This window comes from Microchirus variegatus (genome assembly GCF_963457635.1).
Source record: "Microchirus variegatus genome assembly, chromosome: 8".
NCBI classification, from domain to species: Eukaryota; Metazoa; Chordata; class Actinopteri; order Pleuronectiformes; family Soleidae; genus Microchirus; species Microchirus variegatus.
Genome location: NC_139809.1, coordinates 11,588,605 through 11,602,394, shown reverse-complemented (window position 1 = coordinate 11,602,394; position 13,790 = coordinate 11,588,605). Strand labels below are relative to the sequence as shown.

The 13,790-nt window shown below is 39.4% G+C and overlaps 1 protein-coding gene across 1 annotated transcript in view; it reads left to right on the top strand.

Annotated features, from left to right (window-relative positions):
* The window catches only part of LOC310930721 (NT-3 growth factor receptor-like), a gene marked incomplete at both ends in the record, with an annotated part of 111,047 nt that overhangs the window by 38,323 nt on the left and 58,934 nt on the right, over nt 1–13,790 (top strand). Inside the window, one exon of the mRNA XM_083893763.1 lies at nt 9,829–9,900. Within this exon, the coding sequence (XP_083749889.1) occupies nt 9,829–9,900 (72 nt within the window). The remainder of the gene's footprint in view (nt 1–9,828; nt 9,901–13,790) is intronic.

The window sequence follows — 13,790 nt, the reverse complement described above, 5'->3', positions numbered from 1 at the left end:
TGAACTACATCATACACGCGATGTGTCAACGACAAAATGTATCCTTGGAGAAAATCTATTCCTTACAAAAACTAAATCAGGTGGTTCACATGGTTTTTGTGAGACAGGGTTAACACATGTGTAACACATGTTTAGGTGCACTGGAAAAGCACCTATGATGCATGTGAAATGTGGTCCTTGGGGACATTTTTGGAGGCGATCTGGACACATGAATATGAATATTAACCCGTTTATGCAGGCGCACTTTGCATCACCGTAGTTACCCAACGGTTTCTGAAAGCTGAGAAGTTGCACGTCAACGCCAATGGGTGGTTATTATGGTTGGTATTACTCTGCCCCTTGTTCCTAACAGTAAACAAACCCAAACAAACAAACACACGCCATGACCATATATAAAAGTCTGAGCCAGCTGAGTTGCAGATAATATCAAGAAGCTGAAGGATGTAGGTTTTTATCCTCACATATCCAGTGGATGCAGTCTTATTGAAGTGAAATATTATGTGGCGGTACAGATCTCTTCACCACGTCCTCACTTGGGTTGACGTCTCTGTCTGTGTTCTGTGTAACTTGAATCAAATATGGCTCCCATATGCACAGGATTGCAAACGTCCAAAGACTTTGCTGTGTTTTACGACTCTGTCAGACAATTAAAACAATCTAATTGAATGGCTCCTTTTTACAGAAGCTGCGTCTGAGAACAGTGCGTCGAAGGCCTTATCGAGGGCAGAAGAGTACATTTGCATGATTATTATTGGGCATTTGGCAGGTCATAATAGTGTAGTTGGCAGCAGATTAAAAAAGGAACCAAGGACAAGAACATGGACTAAACAAATATAGGATTTTTTGCACGCACACACACACACACACATACACAAATAATGTGTATAAAATGACCCAGTACCAAGTTGTCCCCATATAGATATGATATTTCCATGTGGTTGTGGGTGGTCATCGGGTTATTTATTGGGGCTGCAAAGAAGCTGCAGGAGAAGAGTAATGCATGTACTGTGTAAGTAAATTCTTCCTGGCGGTTGTGCTGGCAGAGTGAGAGTGACATGAGAGACGGACAAGCATGAGGTACATAAATATGGTTATTCTTTAATGTGTACTGTAGTGTCTTTAACCTTCTAATGACCATCATGATAGTCAGGCCACCTGGATTTATTTATTGGTGTGTTATTGTCAAAAAAATGTTCAGTGAGCGAGAACACTGCTCTAGCTAGTTCGTAAAACGAAAGACACACAAGAAGACATTACTGATCAGTGTTTCTTCAAGACAATTTGACCAGTGACTAATACAGCTATCATCAAGGTTCTCCTGTGGTTATTGGTGGTATGACAGCTGACCCGTGTGCTTGGGCTGCCCCAGCCTTAAGGCAGTGAATCATGACAAAGAAGTCAAAACAGAAGATATTTATCACCTTTCATTAGTGCAGCCATGGATAGTTGACATTTCTAATATTTAACACCCTGTAACACTATAATAGGCGCTGGATGTCTGTCTCAGAAGATAATTATAGTGAAACATTATTATCTCAAGACAGAATGTGAATCAAATAATTACGCTGATTTAGTATTTAGACAAAAATCTGTCCTTCTCCTCCATCTTGGCATCTTGCATCCTCTGATGTAGCAACTGTCTCCAAGGAAGAAACAGTGGCCAATCAGGGCTCCAGGCCGCTCTACATGGGGTCGGCCATCTTAGTGCTGCTGAGACTTCCTCAGCAGCAGGAAGTGGGCAGATGGTGTTTGTTTCCTTTCATGTGAATGGAAATGTTGCTCTATACATACAGTATATATATATGCCTGCCCTGTTTTGTATGTCTAGGAAACATTTTAGCCAGCCACACTGATATGACACGTATGAAACAGTTTCCCAAACATTTGATACTTTTGGATAATTTGGAAGACCTGACATGTGATAGTGCATTTAACTGAGGGGTCAACAATTTTGTTTTGTTTTGTTTAGACCAGCAGAGTTTCCTGTATTATTATTTGATTATATGTCAAAGCTGCAGCAAACTATATTTTTGACTGACTTGGGTTGTCTGGATTCGTAAAGGCCTAGTGTCTTCACGTCACAATGCATTAGAAAACTACAAAAGAGTCATGTTTCAGTGTTGTTCAGGCCAATTTTAGGTTTTTTGTGTCATGGTTAGTCACCCACCGATGTTTGTACCCTCTGCTGATGTCTTTGTGTGGACCATACGTACTCTGCTTGCTCCTAACTAGAACTATGGGATTTTGGTATGTAGGCTTCTAGACTGTCATTGATCCTCATTTTGATATGAATGGAACCATGTATACATGAATGTGTGCAACTCTCTGCAGAACAAAACTTTTAAAACATTCTAATAACTGGATGAATTACATGACTATTACACCAGTATTGAACGCACACACAAGCCCAAGTCTTGTGTCTGAGTTCAATTCCTTTCCTTCTTAGCCATCAGCTGCCCCATGCAGTTAGTTGTGACGCACGACAAGTGTTTATTTGATTGACAAGTGAAACAACCATAGATTATGATGCATCACATCTATGCAGACACAGACAGAATGACTGACAGTTTTAATTACTGTGGCAATACTTGTCATTTCACAGCACAGGCAGTTCTTCTGAAAATAGCCTATGTTAGTGTGTGTGTGTGTGTGTGTTTGTTTGTCAGATGGACCATCATATTCATGCTGTTATAAGAGTAAATGAGTAATAAAAAGGACCTGTCACTGTGAAAAGACACAGAGATAAAACAGGTGATACCATCCGTCCGTCTTTTAGTCATATATATACAATGCAGGGTTAAACATCGTGTCAGAGTGCCAGTTTATTGGAAACAAGAAAAGTTCCCACTTGGTTTATGTATGAGCATTTAAACACCCTCACATTTCATATTCGTGACATTGTAAGTGAAAATGTCAAGGTCATGAATTCTATGTGTGTAGGCAATTTCAAAATTTATCAACACACTAGCCTTTTTTTTATTGTATTCATGCTGGAGTCATGAGGCGTGCCAAGCACAAAAAATGTTGCTCTGCAGAACAATTCACTTTGGTCTACAATCAAATATCTCAAAAGCTTTTATAAGGATGCCCTGAAATGTTGTATGAAAAGAAAATGAATATAAATCATATCCTGCTCTGGGGATTTCCTGAATTTCTCTATAGTGCAACCAACCAAGTTGATGTTTTTTGGGCTTAAGTAAAAATAGTAATTTTGCTTTATCCTCACATTTTAGGCCATCTTATAACAAGCAGTCAAATAACACCAGTGCCTTTGAAAAAGAGAAATGCAGAAAGATGAAGTAAAAGTATTAGATGGAAAAATTGCCGCGTTCACCCTGGTGTCATGTTTATATTATTGCAGATCAGAGAATGCTGCAGATAAAAACATGTCCATTTTATAGTCATTCATCCCATGAGTCAATGACAAATGTATCTGCTCCCATTGCTGACAAAAGCCAGATGTTTATGTTTTTTTTTTCTTTTTTCTGGCTAGTGGAAAATGGGATAACGATCCTCAAGGGGATGAGATAAAACCTTGCAACTCTACTCACAAAACAATGTGGTTCACAACATCAGAGTCTGCCACTTTAAACCAATGTGACAACATGAGACAGTGTGTTATTTCCAGCAATGTTTCTGTAGTTCAGTCTCGTTCTGCTGTGCAGCTTCATGCTTGCTTCACAGGAATGGTGATGCCAATATTGGGTTTATTGTTGCTAAATTGACACTTTACAGGGGATGGCTCGATACCATTTTTTATGTCCGATACACTCACTGATATCACAGCCTACAGTATATACTGATACTTTTTTTTCAAACAAAAAGTATAGTTAGGGACCTAAATGGCTCCTGGCAGTTATTTGTGCAAGGAACCTATTGATCCTTCAGATTCTCAAATCCTTCAGATTATTATTATTATTTCATTATTAAGGGGGTTAACATGCATAAAAACTCTTGAAACTTTACATGGAGGTATGGCGAAAATGCGATATTGGCATGGCCCAAACCCATGCGTTGCTCAAAGGCTCTATAGCGCCCCCTAAGGTGAAAACAGGGGCAAAATTCAGTTGGATCGACAGGCAGCTGTGACACCCGAAACTTGAAAAAAATAGTCAATTTTGGCAATGTGCACCCTACTAAAGTGAGCAAAGTCCCCTGAGTGCATTTGTCATACCAACATAAAAAAACATGTCAATGTGAACTCGACACATCAAAGACAAAACGTCAACGATAGCTTTTGTGGATTCACGGCAACCATCTGCATTTTGGCGAATTTTGACCAAGATGACATTTGAATTGTAATAAACTAATCCTATCAATAATACTATTAGCAGTATTTGTATTGGCAGAAGTCCAGGCATTGGAATCAGGTCAGGATGGAAATGGATTGTTGCCGAGTCATGGCTGATGAAACATAGGCAGGGAATGAATGTAGGTGACTGCAGGTGCAGTGACATCTTTCCATCTTTACTGAAGTAGTTTCTGTCCTTCCACTCTAAACCACAGGGTTTCCAGAGTAAACCAAGGCCAGCAACAACATCAAATAAAATGGGAACATAAATGTTGTATTTGAGTCCTGAGAGGAATACGATAAGGTCCATAATCGCAACAGCAATGACTAATAAACATTGTTACATCACCAGCTGAATGGAAAAGGAGGGACACAGATGGCGCTGGGATCACAGGAGACTGTGGAGCTACAGCAAGAACAGGCAGACATGAACACAGACGCTGGTTCACTCTTTATTCCCTGATGATGGATGATCATTGTAAGAATCACTGCTACAGCCACAAGTTGACCTACTGCTTTGACTAGTAGGAAGTACGACATGTATCCATTGACTAAGTAAAACCTAGTTAAAACCTAATGGTTGGCACTTCGTATGCATCATAATTTATCCGTCCATCCATCCTCTACTGCTTTATGCTCCACATGAGGGTCACGTGGGGTGCTGTATCAATCTCAGCTGGCATAGGGCGATAAGTAGGGTACACTAAAGTAAATTAAGAGTGTCCAATTGACCTAATCCCCCATTATGCATGTTTTTGGACTGTCCAAGGAAGCCGGAGAACCAGGAGAAACTCCATGCAGAAAGGCTCAGATGTTTTTGCTACAAAGGCAACAGCGTTAACCACTACACCAACTGTGTGGCCCTCATAATTTATCAACAATCGAAATTATTCAGTGTCCAAAATGGTAATTTTAAAATGTATAGATACTGAGCATTGTACAGAAACAGTAAATATAGGGTATGTGTGTGTTTGTAGGTAATAAAATAAATAAAAAAATAGATGAAAAGGGAAGATGAAAGAAACAATGAAAAGGTTCTTCTATCAGTCTCAGGAGGGACATGAAGGATTTGCTGGGATTTACAACAAGAACAAACTGTATCTATACAACTCCCCTCTCCTTGCTCCACAAATACCTTCTCCTTTCTCACTCTCCTCTGACTCATACCCTCACCTCCTGCCTCCTCTTCCTCTCGCCGTCTTCCTTCTGCTCTCCTCTCTGGTGAGCTCCCTTCCCTTCTCCTTTTGTCTCCTTGTGCTACTCTGCTTGTTCTTGTTGTTCTCCTCCTTCTTCTTCTTCTTCTTAATTTGGTTCTGCTATAAGTCGTCCATCTCCTACTGAGAAGGAAAGAAAGAATAATAATAAAAAAAAAGACAATGAGAATCCAGAGGGAAGGAGAATCCTGAGAGGGCAGTAATGCAACATTATGGATTATGTCTCTCACCCACTGCCCAGACTTGGTAGTTTTCCATTTTTCTCATCATTCATCTTTTTTTTTATTATCACTAAACATTTAGTGATAAATCACACTGTAGATATAGTGTGATTTGTCACGAAAGGTATATCATACTTCATACTGGACATGGTCAAGTCATGTGAAGTCACTTTATTTGAACCCGCAAGCAAAGTTCACAATGTGACACAAACAGTCCAATACCAGAAGAGGGTCAAGATCAGTTGTATTTTTTTCAGTTACAGATATAAAGCTGTAAATGGTTAACTTAGGCATAATGTTTTTTGTGGTTCATAATATGTTTTGTAAAAAAAAAAAGAACCTTCAGGTCATGTTAAATCAAGGGAAACATTTTGAGTGCTTGTTGTGAATATGTTATTACGCTATTATTTGAGTGGCCCGGCTCACTTGTGATCAAATTGTGCAGGATGTTTGACACCCTTGGTCTAGATAAACAAAAATGAAGCCTGTTTTATGGACGTTGCTCTCTATTAAGAAAAGAGGAGCGTTAAGAAACAACATGTGTGAATGAGATGTTGAAATCCCTGCTGCAGCCAGCAGGGGCACTGCTGAGTATGGGCTTCAACACTCACACACATGCAAGTCCCCACTTTGCTTAATATTTTTTTTTTTTTAAATCACCAGAGCATCTTAGACATGATATTAGCACGGTTTAAAGCATGACTAACAGGGGACTTGAAAATTGTCAATTGTTTGCATGAGGTCCCCTGTTTGTTGGTGTGTAATCACACCAAAGTCCCGAACCAGTTCATCAGAAAATGAGATTCTGCCTCATATAGAACCAGGTTTTGGTCACCATGATGACAACTGGCCCTGACAAAATCAGTGTTTATAGCAGAGAAAGGGTCCTGAAGAGTTACAAGAACACACACACACACACACACACACACACACACACACACACACACACACACACACACACACACACATACTATCTATCGCAGATGGTGTGTGTGTGTGTGTGTGTGTGGAGTTTTAAATTTGGAGTTGTTCTTTTCAGCCTTATTGAAGTCGGGCTGATCTTTTTAAAGGACACCTCCTGCATGTAGAGAGGTTTGGTGGAGGCAGAGACCTGTGGGAGTGGGGGGTGTCAGTGTGTGTAGAGACAGTGGTCTCATGTACACGGTCGACAGTATCTGTGTCTGTTTTCACACAGAGGAGCAGGGCTTTCTCACTCCTGGTCCTGGAGAGCCACTGTCCTGCATGTGTTAGATGTTTAACCGTGCTCCAACACACCTGATTCAGATGGTCAGCTCGTCAGTGAGCTCTGATGAAGCCTGATAACGACCCATTTATTTGAATCAGGTGTGTTGGAGCAGGGAAAAAAGCCCCTAAATCATGCAGGACAGTGGATCCCCAGGACCAGGAGTGAGAAACCCTGACCCAGACTGTCTTCTAGTGTCGTGAGTATGTGCATTTATAGCAGAGGAGGACAGAGTGAATCATTATATCATTGTATCAGATTTGTGACGTTAGATTCGCACCGTTGCTGCCTCCAATACTGTTTATCGTTTTTTTTTTTTTTCTTGTAAAATTTGTGCTTTTGTCTTTGTTGTTGCGTTTGCACCCACTTGTTTACATTTCAGTCCTATAACCAATTATAAGGAATTGACGACTGGTCAATAATTCAATAACAATATATATTGGGAATATAAAACAGGTTAATTATATATCGATAGGACGCTTACGCACAGTGCAAACACACACACACACTCAGCCCTCTCGGCGTAATTTTTAACCGGCTGGTTAAAAAATTTTTTTAGTTCTTCCTCTCACACCATGACGTCATCAGTGGGCGTGTCATAATCTGACCCAGCTCCAAGTTGTAATAAGTAGTTCCACACATAAATCTGATGGAAAGAACTATGGTGCATGATGGAACTCCTACAGCATATAAAGAGGCAATTTTACTGTCTTGTAATATTTCTAAATTTTGCCACATTTTTGTTAGGAAATTAAAGGTGCATTATGTAATCAATCTAAATCAACTGGCCGTAAAATCCTCCTAATATGTCACAGAGACTCAGGAATAATGTTCATATAACAAACTGAACTCACCAGTACAGCCAAAATATTTATATTAAAAAAAAAATCTTTTACAGACTGCAAATCATGTTTATGTTTCGAAATCATGTTTTGGCATGTGGTGCCACCTACTGCCGTCTACCAATCATTGCAGTCAGTAGAGTCTCAGCCGCCGCCGAGCAACCACGGGTTGCCAGTTACGGCAGGTATTTTGAATTTGAATGTAGTAACTGTTTTTGGCCACATTCTTAGATATGGCACCTTAAATTGTGACTGCAGAATTTATCGACTGGGACCTGGACCTTATCAGAATTGTGCTGATTTGAAGGTTGCAATATTAGCAGCAATAGTGACGTAGCAATATAACTGTAACCGAGCCAGGTTCAAGGTGGGTTTAGTTCAATGTGTGGGGCTTTTTATGAACCCTATATATACAGAGTAGTCAGAAGTCATCACTGCTCCTCAACTCCTCAAATGTAGTGAAATCTACAGGTGTAACGGTGAATAGATGGACATCCTTAAGGACCGCACACATTTGTGACTCACTATTTTAGTATAATATGGAATTAGGACACTGCAGTGTTTCAGGGCTGTTACTGTGTCTGAATCAGTCAATCAAAGGAATCATTCTGGAGAGCTGCATCATTCTCTATGATGTGTGTTCGCAAGTGTGTGTGTGTGCTCCCTCTCTTGTGAGTCTGCTTCTTATTCTCACCGTCAGCTTCACCTCTTTTGTATTCTCTCATCCTCCTGTGTTTTTTTTTTTTTTCCTCGTTTGCTCATTACTTTTGTTTTTCTGTCCTTCCCTGTTTTCTCCTGGTGTAGCTTCACTCTCTAGCCTCTCAGCTGAAGAGGACAGCAATCAGTGTCAACTGCTCTCACCGTGTCTCTGCACAGGAACAACAACAAAAAAAAAACAACCCAGATAAAAGGAGAATTTTCTAAATTTCCTGTCTGTTGGTTATTTCTCTCACCTGTAAACGGATGACATTCTCCACGTGGAACTATCTCTCTCCTGAGACTGTTGAAGTAGAAGGTTGACAAGTTGTTGTGACTGAAAGTTATTTAATTGCTCAATTCACTAATTTATTTTTGGTCCTCGTATTAAAAAAACATTTTATCCGACCAAATATATTCAACTTTACTGTAATAGCAGTGTTTGTGAGGCTGAAATTGATCATCAAAATAGTTGCACATTAATTTGTTGTTATTAAGTTTTTATTAGCATCATAACAGCGATGACACAGACACACACACAGGTTTGTACAGCTATTCTTCTGAGGACACTTTATTGACATTGAGACAGCATAAACAAAGTGTTGTCCCTTACCTGAACCATCACCACTTAATATCTAACCCTAAACTCGGGCCTAACCACAATTCACGCCATAGCCCTAAACTTAATCGGTTCCTCAGAAATTAGGTTCTGGCTCATTAGGACCAGGTTTTGGTCTCCATGACGACCACTGGTCCTGATAAAGTCAGTGTTTATACCAGAAAAGGTCCGACAGAGGTAACAAATACAACTATAAAGACACAAACACACACGCTCTCCATCTTTGGATTGTGTGTGTGATGCACCTCCACCATACCAGCCTGCACATCTCTCCATGTTTGACTTTGCGTTGCCATGGAGACAAATACCTGTGTTTGTGTTGTGAGTTATTGCGACCCAGGAGGGATTACACGAGGAAATGAGTCATGACTTCTTAAAGTTCACACACAGTGTTTTGTGTGTGCGTGTGTGTGTGTGCGTGTTATTTCTTCCGTGTGAAATTCTCTTCAGGCTATTTTGTTGTGCGATGTACGTTGGATTCTTTATTTTCTACTTCCTGTGCCTTGCACTTAGTTCGCTAAGTTTCGTACAATATTGACTGACTTTTAATTGCACCCTTTGGGACATTACTTAATTATTGTACACACATTCTGTGATTCTGCCCTGAGCTTTATTTTTTGGAATTTCCTTTTGTATTCATGGGAAAACTCTAATGACATTATGACATGTCTGTAACCCTTTCTGTCTCTTTCTCTTCCTCAGAAACCTGTCCAAGAACCCCATGCTGACCACGCTGTCCTGGCAGATCTTTGACAATCTGCAGCTCACTGAACTGTAAGTCGGACGTCTCCTTTAGAGACTTTAATCAATAAGTTTAGATCCACCCACGTGGCAACCAGTAGTGACACCTATAGGGATTTAAACTCACAACCAGGTGCCACCTGGACAATACCAGCTATCAATCACACTGGTGTCCACTCAAATGTGCCATGATTTATCGTCATTTATCTTCCAAACGGGAACATAATTCACACAAAATACTGACAATACAAAATGCAAGAAGTCGCCCCCTAGTGGCTGTATTTCTATTTCCTGGTTGTCTGTGTTGATACCTGTTGCTTCGCTTCCACAAAGGTTTGTCCCATATCTGTTATTCCTCTTTATTTATAGATTCTGACCCCTAGTGTTTAGTGCATGGGAAATAATTTCTGTCCACATAGAGACGTCACTGCAGCCCTTTTCTTATAAAGGTGCCATATGTAAGAATGTGGCCAAAAACGGTTACTACATTAAAATTCAAAATATCGAGGTCTTTTAGGTTTCGTTTTCTGATGTAACTGGCAACCTGTGGTTGTTCGGCAGCAGAGACTTTACTGACTGCAATGATTGGTAGACGGTGGTAGGTGGCGCCACATGCCAAAACATGATTTCAAAACATAAACATGATTTGCAGTCTGCAAAATATTTTTTTTAATGCAAATATTTTGTCTGTACTGTTGTTGTTGGTGAGTTCAGTTTGTTATATGAACATTATTCCTGAGTCTCTGTGACATATTAGGAGGATTTTATGGCCAGTTGATTTAGATTTATTACATAATGCACCTTTAAATAAAGTAAAAAAAAATTTTTTTTTAAATTGTGTTCAACTAATTATATTTAATTATACAGTTACACAGTTTGATCATCAGCTGAATTACACAGTCATTTGTAATTTGGTAATAGGTAAAAAATAAATGATCTATTTATTTAATGAACTAGTAATTAAGTACATATTTTAATTGCTTCACAAACAGACTCACAAATGTCTCTACATTTAAAATGTTATCATAGTTTTTGTGTGTCTTCTATGGGTGATTAGATTACACTGTGGTCTCTGGTGTGGGGGACATTAGTCTTTACAATCGTCATCTTTGTCATAAGTGCATTTTCTTGAGGGCATCCACAGTTCCAGTATCACCACTTCAATTAATTACAGCTGACTTTTCGCGTCACAGTTCTCACGTTTCGTGTAAAACGGCAACAAATGGATTACTGCAGAAAACAGAAAATAGGTCTTTGCCCAGCAAACAGTGCCACTGATTTGTGTTTCCCATTACAGTATTATTAGATGGAGAGTGGATAAGTGGTTGCTGTGGCAACGGGCAGTGTAGCAACAGCAGAGTAATTCTCTCATTGCTTCGACACACTTTGATTTACATTTTTAGCATAGACGGAGGATTGTGGCTCACCGATGACGCAGTGGGAATCACAGCGAGGAGACGACAGCACAGGTGTTCAAACGTAATTGAACAAAGAAAGTTGCTACGTGAGGTTTGATGATGAGGAATAACAAAAAAAACTCATCTCAAGGGTACATCAGAAGCTAATGGTCACTGTTCTGTTGACTTAGGTTAAAGGGAAAGTGTATTACAGAGTTAGAGACTCTACAAATGCTGTGGATATATAGAATGTTTAATTGTGACATTGTGAAGGACACAGAGATGGGCTTGCATCTTTTCAAATATTTAAAAGGTTTTACCAAAATAAAATATATTTTTACTCCAGTGTCTGGTTAGATAGGTCTATATATATATAAAGTGAGAACCCCAGAAGAAGAAGAACATATGGATCAGATTGAGTGCCGAAAGAAAATACAATTAAAAAGTAACAACCAATGACACAACAGATACTGTCCTCAGGCTGTGGGAGCTGCCACTGCCCTTTTTATTTTTGGAAAGTTCATGATGATCAAAAAAAATGTTGGATCAATAGATCTGTAGAATCAGTCCTGAAGGCGGAGCATTAAGATGCTATTAAATCAGGATTTGTCTTCCCTCTTTCGTCACACTCTCTGTCTGTCTGTCTGTCTGTCTGTCTGTCTGTCTGTCTGTCTGTCTGTCTGTGTGTCTGTGTGTCTCCTGACACACACGTCTGTGCTTCATTAATAAGACAGAGGTTATCTCCACTACAAAGTGGAACAGCTCATTTGCATCACACTTCCCTGACCAGATAGATGAGGGACTTAATTAAGTTGGTGTCAGAGGAGCAAAGATTGCATTTGCTGCACGTTGTCAGATAAACTCAGATCAACCTGAGGGCTAACAACATGATTTTAAGGCTTTAAGGATTCTGCTAATGAAGGGCTTTAATTAAATCAGGTTTAAGAGTGCCACATAAAGGCAAGTGTACTGTGGGATGAAGTGTTGAGAGCATTACTTGTACAATATGTTGCTGGGGATCTGAGTTGTCATGTTTAACTACCTTGCAACTGTTTCTTACCTCCATATAATGAATTATTATGAACAAAATGTGTCCTGATTTAGTTAAACTATGCTGCATTACATCCTTTTATTAAAAAAATCCAATGTAATAATCAATCACAGTAGGAAACAAGCAGACATGTTTTGAAACACATCGTCTGTGTAAAGCAAACAAAAGAAATGTATGTGCTCATTATAAAAGCAGAAACATGATTGCAGTTTACCCTGCAACAAGTTGTGCTTTTATGAGTTTTACAGTGTTATCTGTTTTAACTGTTTTGTTTTATAGGGAGGATATTTTGGGGACCTTTGTTGTCATTGCACAGAGAACTATAACATTTATAACTGCCTTAATGGTGCTTTCGGTTAAAATATAGAATAGCAAAGAAAAGAAAAAATACAGCTGTATAAGTATAACAAAGTTAAACATATGTAGTACACATAACAGGTGGGGAAATAACTCAAATGCCAAACAGAACAGTCATATGTATGTTTTTTTAAGGTGCAAATTAGTGGAAGAATATACATTTACAGTTAAAGTGATGGTATGACGATAACCATGATTTTCTAACCACATTAATTACCAAAAATAGTCAACATCACCCTCATTTCTGCCAAGTAGTTAAAGGACAATCATGTTGATTTACACACTTGCAGATAAAACTGTTTCCGCACATGCACTAAACTCCAGACATCCTAAGGAGATTGTAAAGCGTATGTGAGACAAACAAATGTCCGCAAAAAGTTTCTTGAGACATTTTCCGGAATGCTCTCCTGATTTGTGCCTTATGTTTGAGTGAGCTCTTGTGAGGACACAAGAGAAAGAAGCTCCGCATAATCACATCAAGCAAGTAGATGATTGTTCTTCCTACAGCATGCACCACTCATCGCCTGGATGCCATGAGATTCGCCTGATGTTGTGAACACATCTGACTGAGATGTGCGTTCTCAAACGTACATCAGAGTTTGCAGAAACAATAGCAGTGTACCAGTATGAGTATTAAAGGCTTATCTGACTTTTGGTGCTTTCCAAAATACGCAGTTCCAGCACCACTCAGCTCTTATTGTTTTGCTTTTCCATTAGTGGTAGTACCTGGTACCTGGTCCTTTTTTTTAGTACCTGACACACTGACTGTCCTCCAAGGATTGGTCGGAAAGTGTCGGCACTGCAACAATCATGAGCACAATGTCCGACACCGGAATCAAGTCAAACAATGCCTAATAAAATCAGCCAAAATCTTTTTAATGAACTGATTCTAATGATTCAGTACACTGAAAATAACAGCTTTACAAGTCACTAGTTTGTGTGTTTGTCCCTTATAAAACATAAGGCACATTTTCACAATTTCATGCAGCAGTGCTATGATGACTCCGCCCACGTTAAGGAGGTACTATAGTAACGGAACGCTTTCGCGTTAATCTGCCCCCCACAGTCTGAAGACGTATCTGCATTTAAGGGGTGTCCCATTTCTAAGTGACAAAATA